We start from the raw sequence: 23,846 nt of genomic DNA on the forward strand, positions 1-23,846 counted from the left end.
CACTGGAGGCAGTGGTTAAAATTTTGGTAAGCAAAGACCAAACAGACAGATTTCAGCAACTCAACTTTCGACCTCCTGTTGGCGAATTCACAGTGTGATCAGTCTGTTTTGTGATAATGACAGGCTGGCTGTACTTTACCCTGCTCTGCTACTTTACAAATAAATAAATACATGGACAAGAAATATTGATCCATGAGTTGAAATTATTTTATTAGTTTATTTGTAGAGACTGCGGAGTGATATAAAATTAGCAAAGCTATGTAAACAGAGATTTCCCAGATGAGCGGTCAGTTACATAATGTTGCTATGGTCAACTGTCCTTATTCAGAAATTATTGACCACTAAATACTGTGATTGACCAATCAGAATCAAGTATTCCAGAGAGCTGTAAAAAATTAAATATATATATATATATATATATATATATATATATATATATATATATATATATATATAAAGCCTTGCTCATAGAGACAGCCAATCTCTACACAAATGACCTCTTGTAAACTTACTTATGACCCAAGTTCACAAAATACTCTCTGCCCCAGGTTGATGGGTGCCATCGGTGTCAGTTATGACCTCTCCACCTACTCTGTGTCACTGCCACGGGAGAATGTGAAGGTCTAAGTCGTGATCTAGCTTCATGCTTTTACTGGCATAGACACAGTGACAGTAGCTGGCTTCAGAACCAGATCTGTTCAGCAGCAGCCTTGTGGGTTTGTACAAGTCACAAGAGAGTATTTCGTAAGTCTGCTGTTTTTAACATACTTCTTGCAAGACCAAATAGTACCAAAAAAGCGTAGGAAACACACACTGCTTAAGGCACTATAGAAAAGAGAAAATAATATCAACTCGTTTTAAGGGGTCATATAATTAAACATCTATACATTTTCTTTGATCTTTTGAAGTAAATTAGTTTGGTGTTCTATTAAAGTATTCTGTGCAGAACTAAACATTTCCTTCCTAGTCAAAAAAAAAAAGAACAAAAGAAAACAATTCACATCTATTGAAACTAAGCAGGAAAATGGCCTATTATGAAATCCTTGGATTTCTGACACGAGAAATCCAACCTATGACAGATGTGTGTGCACCTTTAAACATCAGAATGTTGTGTTGTTATGTTTTCCTGTCACAGGTTTTCAAAAGAGGCCGTTACAATGTTTGGTCACAAGATGCAGAAGAACAAATGAGGTTTGATGTTATAAATGTTGACATATTGGGTTTCAGGGAGTTTATGGACATTATTAATGATATAATTTGAGTAAATAACAACTTAAATTACAGTCTGTTCATCATACAAAGTTATCGTATGCCTTCAGAAAAAATGGTATATGATACACAAGTTGTATGGACAACTTTTATGACACTTTAAGTGCTATATCAATCATTAAAGCATATTATATTTAGTAAAGTCTCCTTTACTAAATATATTATATAAATATTTCCTTTTTGCCTTCTAGAGAAGAAAGAAAATCATAACCGTTTGGGACCACATAAATGGGAGTAAATAAAAACAGAATTTAAATTTTTGCGTGAACTATTCCTTTAAAGGCACAGCAGCTTAATTCTAAGGGTCAGAGAAAGAAAATAAAATTGCTATGTAACACTAACTAAGATCCATGCTACTACCAACAGCTACCACTAACGCATGGTTTTCAATAATAACATTTTTCTGTAAAATACTTTTTAAACTAGAATTGTGAATCTTAATATAGCTGTCCAGGTAGTTATTCTGAATGCCAATGACAAAACAAGACAAAACCAATTAGATGTGTAATCACGTTCATCCTCTACTGCAGAGAATGTGGGAGCACTCTTAATCAAATTAATGTTCACTGGCTGGAGGTAAGAGCTATGAGCAGGTTTGATTAGGAAAATTACATTAATCAGAGATTAATACATTCAATATAGGGTGAATACCCAATGCAGAGATGGACTATGATGGGGCTGCCAACTTCCTGCCCAAGTCTCTGTCTGAAAATGAGATTAAGGAGAGGAGTAAGGTGACCTTACAGAGGTAAGAAGCTTCCCCTTCTCTCTACATGAAGACTTCAGTATACAGTACATGCATGTGATTTTGAATGAGCACAGACATGATTGCATGTTCATGTTGAGTAAAAAGTCAGTGTGCATGAGGGATGAAAAATGCATTTGTTATGGGAAAAAAAATACTTCAAATAAAAGAGCCCCTGCTAGGTGTCTGCAGTGTTTAGTGGAAAGGAAGAGTCAGATCAATGCTAGTACTCAGATTCCACTATCTGTAGGGTGGCCAGATGTCCAGTTTTTCCCAGGACAGTCGCATATTTAAGCAATTTTTCTAGTGTCCTGACTTATTCAGAAAAAAAATTGTGTTTTGTCCCTTATTTCCACTCTCCTAAAATTTCGCCTATGCATCTTTCTCAGTCACGTGATTAGTCTAATCAAATGTAGCCAAGGATACGGCTTGTAAAATCAATAAAATCACACTGTGTTATTTGAAGTACATGATTGGATTAAACTATCCAATAACAATCCCCTATCAATAGATATCCAGTTAGTGAACTGATTGAAGAGTTACAGATGAAATTGTGGCTGGAAAAATGTCAAGGAAGTGTGCATGCACGTTTAATGAGGATCTTCAAAAAGAGTTTACATTTCTAAAAAAGGAATCACAGACAGAGCCTAGTAAAGTGACGTGTGAGATTTGTGGAGCTCGCTTTTCCATCGCCCATGAAGGCTGCACTGACATTGCAAAGCATGTTCATACAAAAAAGCATGTGGGTACTGCTAAATGTAAGTGTGCCACACCAAGTGTTAGTAATTTTTCACAAGTGAAGGACTTTTTGCTTATCATTCTTTTGTGCATTGCCATAGCTTTGCACACTCATGACCTAAGAAAAGTATTACAGGCAGTCTGGAGGAATCATTCATACCCTCTGATATTAAAAAGCAGTTGAATGCCCTGGTTGAAGCTGGTGACATGCAAGCAGATGATTTATTTTGTAAAGTGAGAAACTTTTATTCAGCATCGGTGGATTACCTCCAAAATTGGAGCCGCTCATCGATAACACAGAAAAACTTAAGCAGCCTGAACACAGGATAATGCTTGACACAGTGTAACAGCCATGAAGACAATGTTTTTCGTATGTCTCACGAACTGGACTGCTCTGCATTTTACGATAAACGTTGCATCACTGAAAGAAACATGAACTAGATGGCCGTGTCTGAGTGATGAACAGATGTTTTTCTTGAGTTGGAGAGCAAGACCAGTGTTCTCATTAAAGAACGCAGCCTGAATACTGGATACATCTCGACTCAGTGTAACAGCCATGAAGACAATGCTTTTCGTATGTCTCACAAACCGAACTGCTCTGCATTTTACGATAAACTCTTAAAAGATAAGCGCACACAAAGAAAAATTTCTGCCAGCGAAAAGTACAAGGTGATAACAGTTACAGATGTGGGCTGCATTGACTCTACATTGACTCTGCCTCTACTTCACATTGACCTGTGCCTAGGTAACAATACTTCTGAAGGAGCACTGAAGGGAGGGGTGTGTTTTTTTGGCTGTTAAGTTCAAATATCAACAGTCTTTCTCAGGAATCGCTTACTCCACTGTGGCGAGCAGGGCATGGCCGAGATAAGTATGGATGGCTGGGGGAGAATTATCGCAATCAGCTGGAAGAGAGATAAAGAGGAGCCTGATTCACAGTTCGAGATAAAGAGACACACAAGGCTGTCTGTGTGTGTATGTCTATGTTGAGGGGGTGCTGAAAAGCACACCTTTATGTGTGACACTGAAAAGTGTTTGTGTTAATAAATGTCTTACATTTAGATGTTTACCTGGCTTCCGCTTCCTCCTCCATAAGAAAGGCAGAGGTCTGCCAAATTTGTGCTGAAACATGGAATTTTGTAGGAGGAAGGATGCGCTGTCATGAAGTCCTCGCCGCTGGCTGAAGTTCACAACGCTGAGGAGTTGCCCAATCTGGTGGCGCTGGAGCATTTCGTCAGCTGGCGACCAAAAGGGATGGCTGAATGGGTCCAGTGTCACTGCTCGCCGTCACTGATGGAGGCAGTCCAGCTGGCTGAGGACTGTTTGGCGGTGTATTCGGGGGCTGGCAAGCCCACTTCTCTCTCTCTTCTCTTTTTTTTCTCCCTGTATTATGATGTCTCTAAATGTCTTATATTTGGATGTTTACCTGGCTCCCGCTTCCTCCTTTATAGAGGTCTGCCACACACACACCTTTAAAGGGTAACTAAACCCTAAACCAACTTTTTTTAGTTAATGATCTGTAAGAATGGGGCTTTATTAGTACTGGTCATTGATTCAAGTAATTTTTTTGACATTTGTGTATGAAGTGTTTTAATTCTACAATATATGGTGTAAAAACGTCTGAGTGCTGCCCTCTTCAGGTTGAACAGTGGCTACTGCAGTTGAATTTTCCTATTGGCTATTTATGGTACTTCGTGATGTAACCGGTGACAGCTGACGTAAGCAGGTTCCAGCTCACCACGCCCTTGGTACGAGCTACCACGCCCATGGCAGTATAAAAACCATCTTGTTTCGTCAAAACCACTGTAGCGAGTCAGGAGTTGGAATTGCGAGTATTGAAAATGATCAGGATAGAGTATTTTAGCATCTATTTAGCATAGCATTTATATAGTTATTTAGATTATTTAGTGTAGTCTAGGTAGTTAATTAGCATATTTGTTAGTGTAGTATTGTTAGAAGCATAGTTTGTTAGTAGCATAGTATTGCGTCAGTTAGGATAGCTTCAAGTTAGCGTAGATTATCTGTATTTAGTACAGTGTTCAGGATGGTACGTAGGTGTAGTGTTGCTGGTTGCAACAGCACTGCTGGACTGTATAGCTTTCCAGCAGACTTGGAAATTAGGCGCCAGTGGTTGCATGTCCTTGGTCTGGAAGACCGCGAGTTCCCGCCTAGAGCTGTAGGAGTGTGCAAACTGCATTTTACACGGGATTGCTTCTCCAACGCAATGGAGGTGGAAATGGGCTTCTCCAAACAGCTCGCGCTGAAAAGCCGACGCAGTGCCAAACGCTGCTCCTCCTGCATGGACTCCACCACCGCAGCGGCGTCTTGAGGTGAGTGATCATATATATTTGAATCACAATTTACTGGATTTGTTGGATTTTTTCACATAGCGGCAAAATATGAATATGCCTACAGAGCGCGCTATTGACATCAACTCGATAAAACTCATCAGATTCATGTACATGCTTGCGACCGTGTGAGGAATAATAATAACATAATAGTAATACTCCTGGAGAAAATTACCACTCCATTCACTCTCCATTTTAGAGTCTGACAGCAGCTGTCAATTAATCCGTCACTACGGGTCTCAGGTGCACGCCCCCCCGCTCAGCCCCGCCCTCGTTTCATCCCCTCTATCCCCACTGGTGTCTGCCCACTTTTCCAGCATTTTTCAAATATTGCTAGTGGGTGGAGTCAGACTCTGAGCAGGGGTTTAGTTACCCTTTAACCTTTAATCCATAGACCTACGTGAAAGTACCATCAGGTATTAAATAAACTGTCCCTCTGTACTTGCGTTTAACATGAAAATGGCCCATACGCAATACTTAAACTGTGAGCTGGATGTCTGAATGGAGAGACCATGCCTAAACAAGCCATCAAATCAATTCTCATCAAAACAGCACTAAATCATGTCTATGTGTCTGACTAAGAGCCCCTGCCTGTCTCTACAGAGTGCATTGTGTTCCTGATACAATACAGCCAAAATAAAAAATATATGTAAATTACTTTTTTGTTGTTCTGAAAATAATGTACAAAGTTGGGGAGTAACAGAATATTCGTAGTGGGATTATGTATTTATAATATATTATTCCACTACAGTTACAATTTAAATAGTTGGTAATCAGAAAACATTTACATTCTAAAGGTATTTTGATTACTGAAGAGGTTACTTTGCATTTTATTGTCATTTGTTTAATTAATATTTAGACTATTCAGTTGTAAAACATTTAAATTCCATATAAATTATGTGATCTGTGGAGCATTTGAACAACACATTCTTATGTGTTACATTAATACAAGTTCAGTTCAATTCATCCACTCTATAAACACTCTATCATAGAATCCGTTCACTTCCAGCAACCTTTTAGCTATTGCCCAGCAATTATTAAATAGTGGCTTCATTTGGTCTATTGGTGTCTCTGAGCTTTATGATTTGTCCTTGCAGACACTAAGTAAATCAGAGATAAATCTAATACAGCTGTCTAAAATGATTAAAATATGCATTTACAGTCATGCAATTTTGAAAAGCTTTATACAATCAAATGTTTTTATTTAATAACTCAATGTCAGGTGGTAAAACACTAAAGTAAAAGTAATAAAATATTTGTCTTACTCTACATATGTGAGTGTACATCTTAATTATTATTTAAACATTTTTTTTAGACATTTCAATGTACAGTTGAAATCATAAGTTTACATACACCTTAAATTTCCAAAGATTTAAACTCAGTTTTCATAATTCCTGACATTTAATCGTAGAAAACATTCCCTGTATTAAGTCAGTTAGGATCACTACCTTATTTTAAGAATGTGAAATGTCAGAATAATAGTAGAGAGAATTATTTATTTCAGATTTTATTTCTTTCATCACATTCCCAGTGGGTCAAAGTTTACATACACTTTGTTAGTAATTGGTGGCTGTGGGGATGGGGGTATGGTTGTGTGTCTGTTTGCGGGAAAGAGGGAGTGGTGTGGTTCGTCAAACTTGCTGGTGTAATTTCTAACAGCTGTTTCTTGTTACAGTGATAGCGGAGGGAGACCTCAAAAGCAGCCCAAACATGCCAGAGTGGAGAGAGAGAGTGACACAAGAGTGTGGTGGTGGTGTGTTTACAGAGAGTTCATGTTAATGTTAAGTTGTTGAAGAAATATTATGTTTTGAAACCGTTAAGAAACCTGTTTGAGCACCTTGAGTTAAGAAGCCGCCAAGCACGATTGCGTGAACTGTGTGAGAGGGCAGAAAATAAACACTTGCCTTGAACTGCTTGTTTCCTGACTCAATCCTTCTTGATAACGAACTTCCAAAATTATCCTACTGGTGCCGAAAGCGGAGTGACGTCGTCATGGAATCCTTACCCCTGGGCGAAGTGATTAAGACCCTCGCCAGCTTCCAAAAGACCAAGCACCAGGCACTTGTGGAGCTGCACCTGGAGCAGGAACAGCATTTCCAACTTCTGCTCCAGGCTCAAGTGGAAGATCGGCAGGTTATTTTGAGCCTGATCACTCACGAGGGGGTTGCTACCTAAACCCCAGAGCCCACCTCGGCCATCCCACCAGTCACCTTGGAGAAGATGGGGCCCGCCGACAATCCTAAGGCATACCTTGACCCCTTCAAGAAGACGGCCGAGGTGTGGAAGTGGTGGCTGTATTGCTGCCATTAATCTCCGGGGAACAACTCCCAGCAGCCAACATCCTCATCTATAATGACCTGAAGAGAACCATCTTGCAACAGGCTGGCCAGAGCCCTGAACAGAGCTGTCAACACTTCCGCTCTTTGAGGTTGGAAAGGCACGGCTGCCCGTTCTTGTTTGCGGATAAGCTCTGTGATGCCTGCCGGAAATGGTTGCTGGCTGAGGGAACCCGTGGCACTCGGGACATCGTAAATCTGGTGGTACTGGAGCAATTAATTTCCCAGCTGCCCCGTGATATGGCCGAGTGGGTCCAGTGCCACCGTCCGGCATCACTGGAGGAAGCTGTCCAGCTGGCGGATAATTACATGACAGCATTCCCAAGAAGCAGAGTCTCTCTCTCTCTCCCACCCCCGCCCATACTATTTCCTATCCATCCCTGCCCACAGGCCTGGAGGTGACATTCAAACCTAATTAGTTCACTCCGGTCCATGTGGAGACCACCTCTCAATGTCGCAGCTCACGGAGTTGGCCAAGATGCAAGTGGAATTCACAGACATGTTCTCGCCTCTCCCCGGTTGTAAAAACCTCATAGAGCACCATATCGAGATCACCCCGGGGGTGGTGGTTCATAGCTGCCCCTACCACCATGAAAAATTGGATGCTCGACATGGGCGTCATAGAATATACGCACAGCGATTGGGCCAGCCCTGTGGCTCTGGTACCTAAGAGCAATGGGATGGTCTGATTCTGTTTGGACCATCGGAATGTCAACGCAGTTTCCAAATTTGATGTGTACCAATACCCCGGATTGACTAACTGCTCGATCAGTTGGGCGTGGCTCAATTTTATTCGACACTGGATTTAACAAAGGGTTATTGGGGGGCCTGGGTAGCTCAGTGATTAAAGACACTGACTACCACCCCTGGAGTTGTGAGTTCAAATCCAGGGTGAGCTAAGTGACTCCAGCTAGGTCTCCACAGCAACCAAATTGGGTTCAGTTGCTAGGGAGGGTAGTCACATGGGGTAACCTCCTCGTGGTCACTATAATGTGTTTCGCTCTTGATGGGGGCACGTAGTGAGTTGTGTGGATGCCGCAGAGAATTGCATGAAGCCTCCACACGTGTTATGTCTCTGCGGTAATGCACTCAACAAGCCACATGATATGATTGCTGGTCTCAGATGCGGAGGCAATTGAATTACTTCCTCTGCCACACGGGTTGAGACGAGTCACTATGCCACCACGAGGACTTGGGGAATTCCAAAATGGGAAGAAAAAGTGAAGAAAATTTTTTTTAAAAAAGCAAAAGGGTTATTGGCAGATTTCCTTAACTACAATCTCCCGAGAAAAAAATTGCATTTTCCACACGGTTTGGTCTACACCAATTTGTGACTCTCCTGTTTGGTTTGTTCGGGGCCTCCGCTATGTTACAGCATCTCATGGACAAAATTCTCAGGCCACGTTTGGCATATGCTGCCATCTATTTGGATGATATAATCATCTATAGTCATGATTGGCGGCAGAACATGCAACAACTGAGTGCCGTTCTCACTCTCCGTTATTACCTGCTGGGGTGGACCTTCACCCTCTGTTCAGATCATGCCCCACACCAGTGGCTCCACCACATGAAGGATACCAATGTGCGGATCACCCGTTGGTACCTGGCACTTCAGTAAACACTTGCCTGCACTGCTTCGTTGCTTCCCTACTCCCTTCTTGATAACAAACTTCCAACAATATCACAGTAGTATTGCCTTTAAATTGTTTAACTTGGGTCAAACATTTTGTGTAGCCTTCCGCAAGCTTCTCACAATAAGTTGCTGGAATTTTGGCCCATTGCTCCAGACAGAACTGGTGTGACTGAGTCAGGTTTGTAGCTCTCTTTGCTCGCACACACATTTGTTTTTATCAGATTGAGGTCAGGGCTTTGTGATGACCACTCCACTTCTGAAGCGACAATCACTATTTCCAAGTTCTCATTCTGCATCTGTTGATGTAGAATCTAAGTTTAATGTGGGGAAGTATATTAGGCTTGTGCCTCCATTTAGAGAAGATGAGGTTGACTCATATTTCGTTATGTTTGAGCATGTGGCTCCTAAATTTTGATGGCCTAGGGACATACTTTAAGGGCTTTGCTGTTGCAGTATAGTCTAGGTGGTAAAGCACAGGAAGGTTGCTCTGCTTTACCATTAGAACAATCCCTTGACTATGAAACAGTGAAGTCTACTGTCCTTCGATCGTATGAGTTCCTATCTTCAAAAATGTAGGTAATTCTCAAAAACCACAAAATCCGCAAAAGAGAAGAGAACACTATTTGAGAAGTGGTGTCTTGCTAGTAAGATTACAACTTTTGAGAAACTTCAGGAGTTGATCTTGCTAGAGGATTTCAAGAGTTGTAGAGAAGGTAGATGTCCATCTGAATAAACAGAAAACAGTTTTACTTGCTGATGCGGTAGTATTGGCTGATAAATTTGTGCTGACACGCCATAATGTTTTTCCGGTTCATCAGTCCAATACTTAATCTTTTAGAAACTGACTGTATATTTTCAAGCAGTTCTAAAAATGAGCCTAAAACAGGATGCACTCGTAGATCTATCTTTACGCAGAGGAGTGATTCACGGGTTTGCTTTTTCTGCCTCGATCCTGGTCACCTCATATCAGACTGCAAGTTGCGGAATAGTACAAATTTGCATGCAAAGCCAAAAATGTTTGCTTTTGTACAGTCTGTGACTCATTCAGTGGGTGCTGAAATTAAAAATTACTAGCCTTTTCTTCTAACAGGGTTAGTGTCCCTGGGTGATAACTCTGAAGAAAAGCCAGTGGTAATTTTCAGAGATACAGGAGTGGCTCAGTGATTTATTTTAGAGGGAGTGTTAACTTTCTCTGAGATGTTGTATACTGGTATGGATGTATTAGTGCATGGTATTGAAATGGGCTGTGTTAATGTACCTCTCTACACTGTGCACTTAAAATCTGACCTTTTCACAGATCTGTTAAGCTGAGTATTAATTTACAGTTACCTGTTGATGGAGTCAGTCTTTTTCTTGGAAATTATATCGTGGCAGGTATTTCAGAAGTATTTCCTCATCTGGTGGTGATACAAGAACCTACCACGAAGGAATAACTTGATCTGTCGTCTACATATTCATCTATATTCCCGGCATGTGTGGTAAATGAAACGAAAGTTTGGAAATGTGATTGATCCCTCTAATACTTTCTGCCTTCCCATTCAGATCCTGTGGAGTGTGAATTTTCAGTTGTCCCTGAACTTGACACTGAATCTGAGGAGTTGACGAGCATTCAAGACATGTCCTTTAACCCTCTGGGGTCTGAGGGTGTTTTGGGCCCTGGAGAAGTTTTGACATGCCTTGACTTTTTTCAGTTGCTTAAAAACATATTAATGGCTAAAGTCTGATAACACTGTATTCAGCACAAACTGGGCTACAATAATATGTGAGCAACATGTATGTACTGGTTTGTATTTTTATATTTTTAATTTTTTTATTGAACAAAACACAAATTAACAAGACATAGCAGCTTATACAATTAAGGTACCAGTGAAATACATACATATATATATATATATATATATATATATATATATATATATATATATATATATATATATATATACACACTCACCTAAAGGATTATTAGGAACACCATACTAATACTGTGTTTGACCCCCTTTCGCCTTCAGAACTGCCTTAATTCTACGTGGCATTGATTCAACAAGGTGCTGAAAGCAATCTTTAGAAATGTTGGTCCATATTGTTAGGATAGCATCTTGCAGTTGATGGAGATTTGTGGGATGCACATCCAGGGCACCAAGCTCCCGTTCCACCACATCCCAAAGATGCTGTATTGGGTTGAGATCTGGTGACTGTGGGGGCCATTTTAGTACAGTGAACTCATTGTCATGTTCAAGAAACCAGTTTGAAATGATTCGAGCTTTGTGACATGGTGCATTATCCTGCTGGAAGTAGCCATCAGAGGATGGGTACATGGTGGCCATAAAGGGATGGACATGGTCAGAAACAATAGGCCGTGGCATTTAAACGATGCCCAATTGGCACTAAGGGGCCTAAAGTGTGCCAAGAAAACATCCCCCACACCATTACACCACCACCACCAGCCTGCACAGTGGTAACAAGGCATGATGGATCCATGTTCTCATTCTGTTTACGCCAAATTCTGACTCTACCATCTGAATGTCTCAACAGAAATCGAGACTCATCAGACCAGGCAACATTTATCCAGTCTTCAACTGTCCAATTTTGGTGAGCTCTTGCAAATTGTAGCCTTTTTTTCCTATTTGTAGTGGAGATGAGTGGTACCCGGTGGGGTCTTCTGCTGTTGTAGCCCATCCGCCTCAAGGTTGTGCGTGTTGTGGCTTCACAAATGCTTTGCTGCATACCTCGGTTGTAACGAGTGGTTATTTCAGGCAAAGTTGCTCTTCTATCAGCTTGAATCAGTCGGCACATTCTCCTCTGACCTCTAGCATCAACAAGGCATTTTCGCCCACAGGACTGCCGCATACTGGATGTTTTTCCCTTTTCACACCATTCTTTGTAAACCATAGAAATGGTTGTGCGTGAAAATCCCAGTAACTGAGCAGATTGTGAAATACTCAGACCGGCCCATCTGGCACCAACAACCATGCCACTCTCAAAATTGCTTAAATCACCTTTCTTTCCCATTCTGACATTCAGTTTGGAGTTCAGGAGATTGTCTTGACCAGGACCACACCCCTAAATGCATTGAAGCAACTGCCATGTGATTGGATGATTAGATAATTGCATTAATGAGAAATTGAACAGGTGTTCCTAATAATCCTTTAGGTGAGTGTATATATATATATACACACACATACATACATATATACATACACATACACACATAACAAAACACACAAAAAAGAAGAAAAAAAAACAAACAAACTTAATTATAGGTGTATAGAAATAGTAGTGTCTAAATGTATTGTGATATGTTTAAGGGCTAGGTTAATTTAATGTAATATAATAGTATTCATTATTATTAATAAAAAAGATTCTGGTGATGTTGGTGAGATAGAGAAAGAGAAAGATATAGATTTAAACTTAGATAGATATGGAACAATAAGTTATAATAATAATATTAATAGTTGTAGTAGTAGTAGTAGTATAATACTAGTAATAATAATAACAATAATAGTAGTAGTAGTAGCAGTAATAATAATAAAAACAATAATAGCAGTAGTAGTAGTAGTGCTAACAATAATATAATTTCAGCTTTATGAAATTTTAGACTAGTCAACAAAATTATTGGCGATATACGAAACTCTCTAGGTCTGGGAGCCGCTCTACCACCGGCAATCCCGTACCAGCGGTTAAGCTTCTGTGCGCCGTTGTGTCTTCCTCCACAAAGGATACTGGGGCACCACGACAGGCACCTCCAATCAAGCTCACCAGGTCTGGTTGTGACCAGGCAGATGACCAGAAATCATTGTTTGGTTGACCTTTTTTGGTTTACAATCTTTTGCTGGAATTGTGGTGTGCACTAGTTGTCTCCACAGCCACAGTCAAGTTAAAATAAGAGAAAGGACCGCCGGCAGATGCGGCAAAGGGAGGGGCCAGGCAAACCAAAATTTGCACAGGCAATGCCTATGCCGACAAGATGTGCCAAACGCACCCACCTATAGTACTAGAGCAGCCCCCAGACCCAGACAGCTAATAAAGTATATAAGTTATGAGTGTATAAATAGAATGTTTTTGGAACTGGGTTTTATAAGGGAGGAAGGTGGGAGGGATGATAGATTGTTCTATACTAATATAACTATCAGTACTACCACCACTACTACCCCATCAACAATAACAATAATAGCATTAACTATAACAATTACAAGCATAATTTACATGCAAAGAAAATAAATGAAATATATTATAGCATATAAACCTATTTTCTTTTTTTTTTTTCCTGTCTCTTTTATAGAGCAAAGTATGGAAAAACAACAAAATAAATACGAGATAAACAAACCAATAAACCAAAAACAAACAAAACAGATATTGCATGATATTATGTGAAGTGTAGGTGTGAGGTTGTGTTGTGTGTGTTTACATCTTTATTCAGTATGTCCTGAAGAAAAGAAAAGGGTTAATTATTTTTAAAACATTATTGTTATATATTAATAGGTTATAAATATAATTATGATATGATAATACTGTCATAGTAATTAGAAAATATGTATTAAATCAACTAAATTATTGACAAAATAATGGAAATATCTTTATACAATGACATTGATGATAATGCTGACTACAGTTATAATAATATTGATGGTAATGAAATAGTATTAACAATCATGGTGGTAATAATAGAGATGGTATTAATGATGATAGTGCTATAAATAATCATATGAACAATATATAATATCAACACGTACATGCACACACACACACACACACACACACACATATATGTGCATATACATGTCGATACCATTCACTGCTCACATCTGTATATATATATATACGGATAAAACCCACAAATATATAAATATTTCTTACATATTTTTATCCTTTCCCCTTCTTGATTTGTAAATATATGATTGGGAGAGTGTGTGGGTCCATTTCCAGGTGTTTGATTTAGATTCAAATAAATTAAAAATGGGTTCCATGTCATTAAATGTAAGTATATTCTTCTTGTGGGTGAATGTTATTTTCTCTAATGTGATGTATTCTGTAAGAAGATTGATCCAATGATTGATATGTATAGATTTTTTTTATATGTATAGGCGTGAACTATCATGAATATTGAGGTGATTTGCACATGAGGAGACAAAAGACCCCACCCCTGGGCCTATCAATGAGGAATGTGAAAGAAAGAGAAGGAATGTGAGAAGACTTAATGATCAAAATCAAGTTTTAAGTTAAAAGAAGTAATCTGACTATACATTTTCTTTACATAAAGACTTTACTTTTTAATTTTATACCTACACTACCGTATAAAAGTTTTAGAAGTCTCTTCTGCTCACCAAGAATGCATTTATTTGATCCAAAATACAGTAAAAACATTGTGTGAACTCTTTTTACAATTGAAAAGAACAGTTTTCTATTTGAATATATTGTAAAATGCAATTTGTGATCAAAGCTGTAATTTCACCATCATTACTGCAGTCTTCAGTGTCACATGATCCTTCAGAAATCACTATAAGATGGTGATTTTCTAATATGGGCATATTTAAAGTGCATTTTACTAATTTACACCTGAACAGATATTTGCAAGCACAAGCATTGATGATAATGAGGCAGCATAAACACTAGATAAAATATATTCTAAACATTAATATAATTTTATATCATATTACATATCATATTTATATCATATTACATTTAAATACCTGCTTTAGCTGAAACAGCATTTAAATGTAACTAAAACTTGTTTATTAGGAGTCATATTTCAAATGTCAATACTCTGAATCCTGGCTGGCAAGTCTGGAAACAGTCCCACTAGTAAAATATGTACATGTTTATATAAAATAGCATGTCAGCTAAAGAAAACTAAATGACTCACTCGTCTGAAATTGTATCCTCAAATTGTATTCTCGGCTGGATCAAGTCTCTCTTCAAAATACAAACGTTCATCGGAGTCCTGCTCTTCTTCTGATGAAAATGTTAACCCTTCCTTAATATCCTAGAGATTCATCGCCTGTGTATCGTTACAAACACGCAGAAAAGTTTAGTTGTGTTTACATTAAACCTCACCGTCGGGGGCATGTACATTTGCATTGATCGTCTCAGCACATTAGCATATGAATGGCGCGCTCTGCTGTTGGGTGTGATCACATTAGCTTTAATGAGTTAAGCCAGAAGAAACTGTACATCGCTTTGTTTCATATAGATTACATTGCAGGAGAATATTTGTTTTAAATTTGAATTGTTTTATTTAAAAGTAGACATTTTAATCTTTCTTTAGACATATGTTTCATGTTTGTGTGATAAGTATTTGCAGAGTTTCAGTTCATTTTAGTGATGTGTTTCTGAAATATGCTCGTGAACACAGAGACAACTGAAAGCTCACCTTTTTTATTTTCTTTATTTTACTAAAGCACAAGATTTTGTTGTTATTGTGAGTGTACACAAATAAAAGTAGACCCTTTATAGTCTCTAACGATGTCTTACACTTATCTGTATACCCAAAAATGACGGAGTATTTTAAATTGTTTCCACTGTAATTATGAAAATATCCAGCAGGACGCATTGGCGTGTCCGTCGGCCCCAGAGGGTTAAAGCTTTTGAGTGAGAAATTGCTGGCTAAAACTCCTTCCATAGTAACAGTCATAGACTATGTTACTTCCTTTCGTGAGTGACTTCATAAGCCCTGGGAGATTGCTAAAATTCATCTTGGTACTGCACAGACTAAGATGAAGCTTCGTTATGACAAGAAAATTATAGAATTATAGAAGTTTTCAGCCTGACAACGTTCTTGTTCTTCTGCCAGTATGACATTCCAAGCTAAATTTGCTGGACCATACCAGGTGTAGAAAAAACTGAGTGATTATGTTGTAGAATTTCCTGACCAAAAGTGAAAGCACTGAGTGTGTCACGTTAACATACTAAAATGATATCTGGTATGAAATGAGAGTAAAACCACCGCACCCACTGAAAAGATACCTGCTGTTGTTACTACCACTGCTATCTTGTCTCCCATCCATGCTTTGGAAGACGATGGTTTGAATATGAAGGAAAGCCAAATCGCTGCAGGGCATTTGAAAAACTCTGAGGTATTGAGTGATTTGCCAACTTGTCTCTCTCATTTGTCTGAGAAACAGAGTGAGGCTGTTAATGAGTTGTTGAATACTCATTCTAATCTGTTCTCTGATGTGCCAAGTAGGACCTCAGTCATTACCTATGATACTGATGTAGGTGAGTGTTCCCCATGCATACAGCATCCATATAGGGTGAACCCCACAAAAAGGGCAATAATGAAGGCAGAAGTTGAGTACATTGCAAAATGGACTGGCCAAACCCAGCCAGAGCCCTTGGAGCTCTCTGTGCTTGTTGTTACCAAAACCTGACTCTTCGTTTCGGTTTTTTACAGATTACCGTAAGGTAAACAGCATAACAAAACCAGATTTGTTTCCTCTGCCTCGCCTAGAAGACTGCATCGATAGGGTAGGTTTCTCAAGGTATGTCACCAAACTTGACCTGCTTAAAGGCTATTGGCAGGTGCCCCTCATGCCGCGTGCCTTTGAAATTTCTGCGTTTGTCACCCCTGACAATTTTCTGCAGTATACGGTCCTTGCCTTTGGAATGCGAAATGCACCTGTTACATTTCAGCGTTTTATGTAGAGAGTATTTTCAGGGTGACAAATTGCGATGTATACCTGGGTGGTGTGGCAATTTATTCAGACAGTTGCAAAGACCACATGTATTTGACTGTCTGACAAATGCCTCGTTAACTTTAAACCTGGCCGAGTGTGAGATTGTGAGGGTGGTGACAACCTATCTTGGTAAAAAAGTTGGTCACGGTTGTGTAAGTCCACTGGAAGCAAAAGTGATGACGATCTTGAAGTTCCCCTCTCCTTGTAATAAATGTGAGTTGCACCAATTTCTAGGAATGACTGGCTATTACCACGCATTCTGTGGTAGTTTCTCCATTAAATGATCTACTCAGTAACTCAGTAACATATATGAGAATGTCAGCATGCATTTGAAGCAGCGAAAGACCTGCTCTGCAATGCACCAGTTCTGTCTACCCCTTACTTTTACCTACCATTTCAGTTGCAGATAGATGCTAGCGTTATAGGATCTGGAGCTGTGTTGTTGCAAGAGGCCCCTGTAGGAATTGAACATCCTGTGTCGTACTTCTCGAAGAAGTTCTCCAAGTGTCATCAATGATACAGTACCATTGAAAAGGAGGCCCTTGCCCTTCTGCTGGCACTTCAGCAATTTGAGACCTACCTAGGAGGTAGTTGTGTGCCGATTGTAGTCTATAATGATCATAACTCTTTCTTTTTCGTATGTCAACCTCGAATCAGTGCTTGTTACACTGGTCACTTATTGTGTAGGAATACGTGTTTGACATACAACATAAGAAAGGGTCAGAAAATGTAGTGGCTGATGCTTTGTCCCGTGCCTGTGTCGAGAATTAATCAAACATTTTTTAAATAAATTTGGGACCCAAAGTTGAGTTTGTTTTTGCAACACTGGGTTGTAAATTTAATGGTGGGATTGTTATATCCCTGGATGAATTTATTTACATCTGTGTTTTTGGTATGTGAATTGTCACTATTTGGGTGTGTTCTATCCATCAGTTTCTCCTATAGTCTCTCCCACTTTCCTCTGAGCAGGTACTAATTACTGCCACCTAGGGTGCTTTGGCGCTGAAGATTTTTCTTTTATTTGGGCTTCTTGTGAAGTCTAACTATTGGGTTAGATTATGAGTGTTTATTTTCTTTTAGAAAGATTGTTTATTGTTTTATTTATTTATTTGAGTTTGGCACGGTCCAAGTTCTTTTCTCTTTTCCCCACTCTGTAATCATTTTTGCTTGGCTTAAAGTTGATATATTTATAGTATATATGTAAATACTTATTATGGGTTCATTTTTCTCCCATTATTCTTTATAATAAATTAATGATTCTTTACCTTATATTAAACTCGTTGGTGTGATTGTTTCCCAGTACATGCACAGTGTTTTAAATTTTGCACCCTAATTTCCCTAGACCAAAAAGGGTTTGTAACAGTCCTGCCTGCTGTGATTGGCTACTAAGAGGACTGTGGCTCACATAAAAAGGAGAGGCAGAATGAGAGAAGAGAGGCATGCATTGGCAGTATTGATTGTGAGCTGTCTAGAGAGACTGCATTGCAAGCGACCGCAAGAATAGAGTTGAGCATTTAGCCTCCATGGGAGAATTTCCTCTCTCCTGCCCCAGATGGTATCTTTTTCAGCTGTGCTGTTGTTAGTCTGTTGTTGACGAACTGTATTCGTAATATTCTCATTTATCTGTTATAATTTAGTTATCTTTTGTTTGAAGATTTGTTCATTATATTGAGAAATTTAGTAGGGAGGCGGGTGCCGATTTATTTAATAAAAGTTTTCTCCAGTTTATTCATAGAGAGGGAGACAGGGAAGTCCTGAGTGTTTTTCTTCTGTGTTTCTTTTTAGGTTATTTTAGGTAATTAAGTTATTTTACCTCTTAAGACAAGATTCTTTATGTTTGTGGTTTTGGCTAATTTCCACTCTTGAAGTTTATGACATTCCCATTATTGTTATACAAAATAAACAACTCAATATTTGAACTGAATTTGTTTATTTGTGTGTAAGAAGTGCTGGGGCTGGAGGCTAGAAATTAATTTCTGACTCCATTTATCGATTTATTTAAATTTGTTTTTACTTTGTTACTCTCTCCCCAGCCCCTAGACAGGGGAAGATTGTAACACATGGTTTTACTAAAGTAACCATAGTTTCACCAAGGTATTTTGTAGTAAAATCCTAGTCACAACTAAATTAAACATGGTTACTATATAAAACCATGGTTAATTTTACCCAGATCAAACAAACTCCCCGACTGTCACCATGACCAAATAGCTGTGAGGCAGTTAACCTTTATATTCATATTCATTAATTATTATAAGTAGTAATAAAGGAAATATTAAGAGTGGAAACAGGAAATAGGTTGTAAAAAAGTGGGACAAAAGGGGGAATCGATCCCGGGACATCTGCATGAAAAAAGTACATCCATAACATCTTTACACCATAAGCTACTGCATCAAAACTTGGTGGTGCAATTTGTCTTAAATGTCTGTGCTTCCACCAGAACATTTGAGTACAAATAGCCACACTGTGTGACAGGTGCTTTGTACACCAATTGCAAATAGACACTCCAATTTTACTGTAATTCATTACAGTTACACATTGCTTAAATAAATACACAACAACATGAACACTGTAATGTAAAGTGAGCCCAACTTTTTTAAAAGTGCTCCAAAGAAGCACATCCAAAGGCTTATTTTTGTTTGTTGGTTCGAAGCTTGAGTGTCATCCTACCTGTCTCGGAGTCCTCTCTGATTTACTCCTGCACCACTCCCAGTCCGTCAGCTCAATTTTACGACACTCCTCATGGGACAGTCTCCTTTCCGGGCCATCAAAGACGGACAAGTTGTCAAGGTTAAGATCCTCACGACAGCAGACTGAGACCTGAGGAGAGACGCTGCATGATCCGTCTCGTTCCACGGAGCTCTGAGGTGGGCCTTCCACACTCTCCTCCAGTAGTAGCTCACTGTGGAGGGAGCTGTCCTCCACTGCCGTGGTGCTGAACTTACCGATCCGACCACTGTCTAGCACTGCCACCCTGCTCTCTGAGAAATCACAGCTGTATAAACTGTTAAATGAGGGTTTCTCGATAGACGGCGACTTGGCGTGGGAGATCTTGTACATGCCATAGCCTTGCTGGAAGGAGAGATTGAATTCAAGTCTCCTTTTCTTTGCTGTAAAAAAACATGATGAAGGTAATTGAGGAAAGTTGTTTTCGATGTCACTGTGCTCTTTTTAAAGTGACACAACTTTAAACTTTAAAATTAAATATTTTTTTTTATTTTATTCTGTTTTATTGAGGGCATGAGTGCATAGCTCTATGAAATAAATTAGTGGGGAAACTTTATATGAACAAAAAGGCCTATTACATGAATTATACACAATAATTGCTGTGATAATAAACAGCTGTGCCCAATACTTGGAGGTATCAAAAGATATTACGCCGTCCAGGTATCACTTTAACAGAAAACTCACCGTCAGAGAGCTCGGTTCCAAAACCTTGGCGACAGTTGATAAAGCAGCCGCACGGCAGATGGACCCAGCGCTCTGAAAGCATGAAAACCGGGGTGACCGCCGCGGAGAGCAAGGTCAGGAAAAAACAGAGAGTCTCCAAAGACGAGCTGTGCATGTGAACAGCATGACTCACCAAGATCTGTGTCTGCAAGAGCAACATATCCCAATGAGAATGAAAGATAATCACTTAATATGAATAACCAATCATTCCAGGATGTTAAAACAGAACAAATATATGACAAAGAGAAAGAAATATATTTATGGAAACATTTACACTGTTTTATATTAAAAAATATTAACTGTAGGTTGTACTGACAGGTCAGCCAATATAAAATGGATAAATGCATGATGTTGTATTTAAATATTTTTATTTATTTTATTCTGTTTTATATTTAACTTTAAATCAATCTGTTTTTATATCACTCTGTCATTTTGTTCGTCTGATCTGTAAAGCACTTTGGGTCAACTTCTGTTGTTTTTAAATGTGCTCTAGAAATAAAGGTTGACTTTACTTGACTTGACATAAAAAGGCCTCACCTGACTCACACAAAATCATGAATTCAGTTCAAGAAGACATTTAAAGGGATAATTCACCCAAATATAAAAATGTTCTAATCATTTACTCACCCTCATGCCATCCCAGATGTGTATGACTTTCTTTTGCAGAACACAACGATTATCTCAGTTCTGTAGGTCCACACAATGCAAGTGAATGATGACCAAAATCAAAAAAGCACACAAAAGCAGCATACAAGTAATCCATATGACTCTAGCGGTTTAATCCACGTCTTCTGAAGCGAATCAATCGTTTTAGATGAAAACAGACCAAAATGTTACTTATTTTTCACTGTACATCTTGACATCATCATCAGTCTCCTTGGCAATTCTGATTTTAAGTTTAATTATAGTTCATATTGCACCATCATGCGTCAAGCAATAGGAAGTGTAATCGAGCTCAAAATGATGATAGTGCCTAGATAATGCAATGGCGAGATGTAAAGTGAAAAAGGAGTTAAATCACCCAACCCCGATTGGATTGCTTCAGAAGACATGGATTAAAACACTGGAGTTTTATGGATTACTTTTATGCTGCCTTGATGTGCTTTTTGGTGATTCAAAGATTTGGTCACCATTCACTTACACTGAATGGACCTACAGAGCTAAGATAGGCTATTCTTCTAAAAGTCTTAAATTTGTGTTCTTCAGAAGAAAAAAAGTCGTACGACTGTGGGATGGCATGAGGGTGAGTAAATGATGAGTGAATTTAAACTTTTGCGTGAACTATCCCTTTAAAGCTGCAAAGTGCGGTTATAGAGCACTTTTGGTCTATATAATTATGATTAAAACACTTCAGTGCTTTGAAAATGAAACGCTCTCACCATCATTGGCATCCACAAAACCATTCGAGCCATGGCCAGAATCATCGAGAAGCGTTTCTGAGAGAAAAACACAGGGGAATGCAGTGCACTCTGCGAAACATCCTTCTGAAAATGACCGGTTGCCGGTGAATATGAGAGAGAATATGTCTCCGTTTTGTTCTTAAAACTGCTTGTGGTCGTGTTGAATTCATTGTAGGCTCCTAAACTTTTCTCCAAGCTATCCCGTGAAAGAGAGGGTATCTCACACAACGACGCTGAGCCGGCAATTTCAAAATAGCTCGGGTAAAATGTCTTTAAAGCCTCCGAGGAGCACATGAGTTGATATATCAGAGGAACCGAGCAAACTACCAGCACGCAGAAACACAGTGAGTAAACAGCGAAGAGAAGCAGCACGTAGAAGCTGTCGTTCACAGGGAGACAGCCGAGAGACGCGGGGGCGAAGCGACCCCAACCGCATAATGGCAGGACGCTGACCACCAGACTGACCGTCCACACAGCGAGCACCGCCACGAACACCCCGAGAGGCCGGTTAGGTGACTGATACACTCCAAAACGCTTTGTCACGTAAAACGTGTAGGAAACCATGAGGCAGGCTTTCATATTGCTCGACAACCCTTGGAAAACATAGAGGAGCCCTGATAAGGTGCACATTACGCCCGACCGGTTCGCGTCTCCGGTCCTCCATTGCAGGATCATGAAGAGTGTGAGCGGCACGACGCTGATCAGGTCGTCTATGGACAGTGAAGCCACTATCAGACACAGGGAAGACTTACTCCTCATCCTGAGTAGCGACAGAAGCGAATACAAACCTCCCATGCAAGTGACAGTTGCAATGGCAAATGATAAGCCAAAAATAATCTGCCAGTTGCCTTCAACCTGGTCCACATCATCGTATATGTTAGTTTTGTTGGGCAAATGTGAGGCATGAGTCGTCGACATTTTCATGTAGTCTTAACTTTTCACTCGTCTCATTTCCCTACAGAGGATTCGCGCGCCACGAATTGTTTGTACTGTAGTTGACCAGTGCGCGGCATGTTATCCATAGGTCTTCGCGCACTTCTGCTCAACTAATCTAATCATAAAATAAAAACAAACGAGGATGGTCCTATTTCTAACGGCACGTTTTACAGTTTAACACCTCTCACATTGTGAAATGTGGATGAATGTGTCGCGCGTTAGATTACTGCCAATTCAATGTGTGCCTCGCGCAGAAGATTGCTTCAGTATGAATGAGCCATCACACTGAAGCTGCTAGTATAGGGGTGGAGCCATCATCCTTCTCTCATCTGTCACTGCTGGGTGAGGAACGTGCGCTTTATGTAAAAACTAACACTTTACATTAAAGCTCCCTTGTTCCCTTATTATAATGAATACAGCAATAGTACAATGCGGCGCCATACAATTATTGTAAGGTATATAAGCACTGTATATGGCAATGGTAACCTGCAGGCAATTGTTACTTGATGGAGTCATTTCTACTTGATCTAACCCTTAAAATAAGATTTGGTGGTGTAACCAAATGTAGTCAAGTTGATTAAGACATGTTAGAAAATTGTTTTGACTCGAATCAAAGCAATTAATTGATAAATACAATAAGATTCCATTAGTTAAAATGAGTAAATGCATTAGGGATCATGAACAAACAATGAACAATTAATTTTTTATAGCATTTATTCATCTTTGTTAATGTTAGGTAATGAAAATACAGTTGTTCATTGTTAGTTCATGTTAGTTCATAGTGCATTAACAAATGTTAACGGTTACAACTTTTGATTAAAAAAATGTTTTGGCTATATGTTGTTAACCCTAAAGTTGTCATTACTGGAGATATCAAGTTGTTTTAATCAAGCATTACTTGAAATGTCAAGTTTTATGCTCATAACTCAAATTTTATTTTAAGTATTAATAACAAATAGCTACTCATAATGCTTTCTGCTTAAATTATGTTGTTTTGTTCCAAATAGTTGTTTTGTGTGATGTCACCGTAAGGCTAATCAGTGTCCCATTTGGCCAAGGTTAAAGTGTAGGTATAAATGCATTTATTTGGAGAATTAAGTTTATATAATGACTAACCTAGAGTCAGTTATGATTTTCATTTTAGCTGTGGTTGTTTGATCTAAAATTTAATCAATTCAATTACAATCATTAACAACAGTAGAAACAACAATATTAAAATAGCAAATCTGAGTTAAGTCTACATCTAGTTAACTTAACGGAATTGTTCACCTAAAAATGTAATTCTCTCATCATTTACTCACCCTAATGCCATCCCTGATGTGTC

At 39.1% G+C, this 23,846-nt stretch overlaps 1 protein-coding gene across 1 annotated transcript in view; it reads right to left on the minus strand.

Moving 5' to 3' along the window:
- The window catches only part of LOC127661297 (probable G-protein coupled receptor 149), a 44,202-nt gene extending 21,698 nt beyond the window's left edge, over window positions 1-22,504 (minus strand). Inside the window, exons 1-3 of the mRNA XM_052151927.1 lie at window positions 21,566-22,504; window positions 20,148-20,331; window positions 19,407-19,846 (exon numbers count right to left, since the gene is read on the minus strand). Coding sequence (XP_052007887.1) covers window positions 19,407-19,846; window positions 20,148-20,331; window positions 21,566-22,504 — 1,563 coding nt within the window. The remainder of the gene's footprint in view (window positions 1-19,406; window positions 19,847-20,147; window positions 20,332-21,565) is intronic.
- Between the last annotated feature and the right edge of the window lie 1,342 nt (window positions 22,505-23,846).

This window comes from Xyrauchen texanus, chromosome 21, assembly GCF_025860055.1.
Source record: "Xyrauchen texanus isolate HMW12.3.18 chromosome 21, RBS_HiC_50CHRs, whole genome shotgun sequence".
NCBI lineage: Eukaryota > Metazoa > Chordata > Actinopteri > Cypriniformes > Catostomidae > Xyrauchen > Xyrauchen texanus.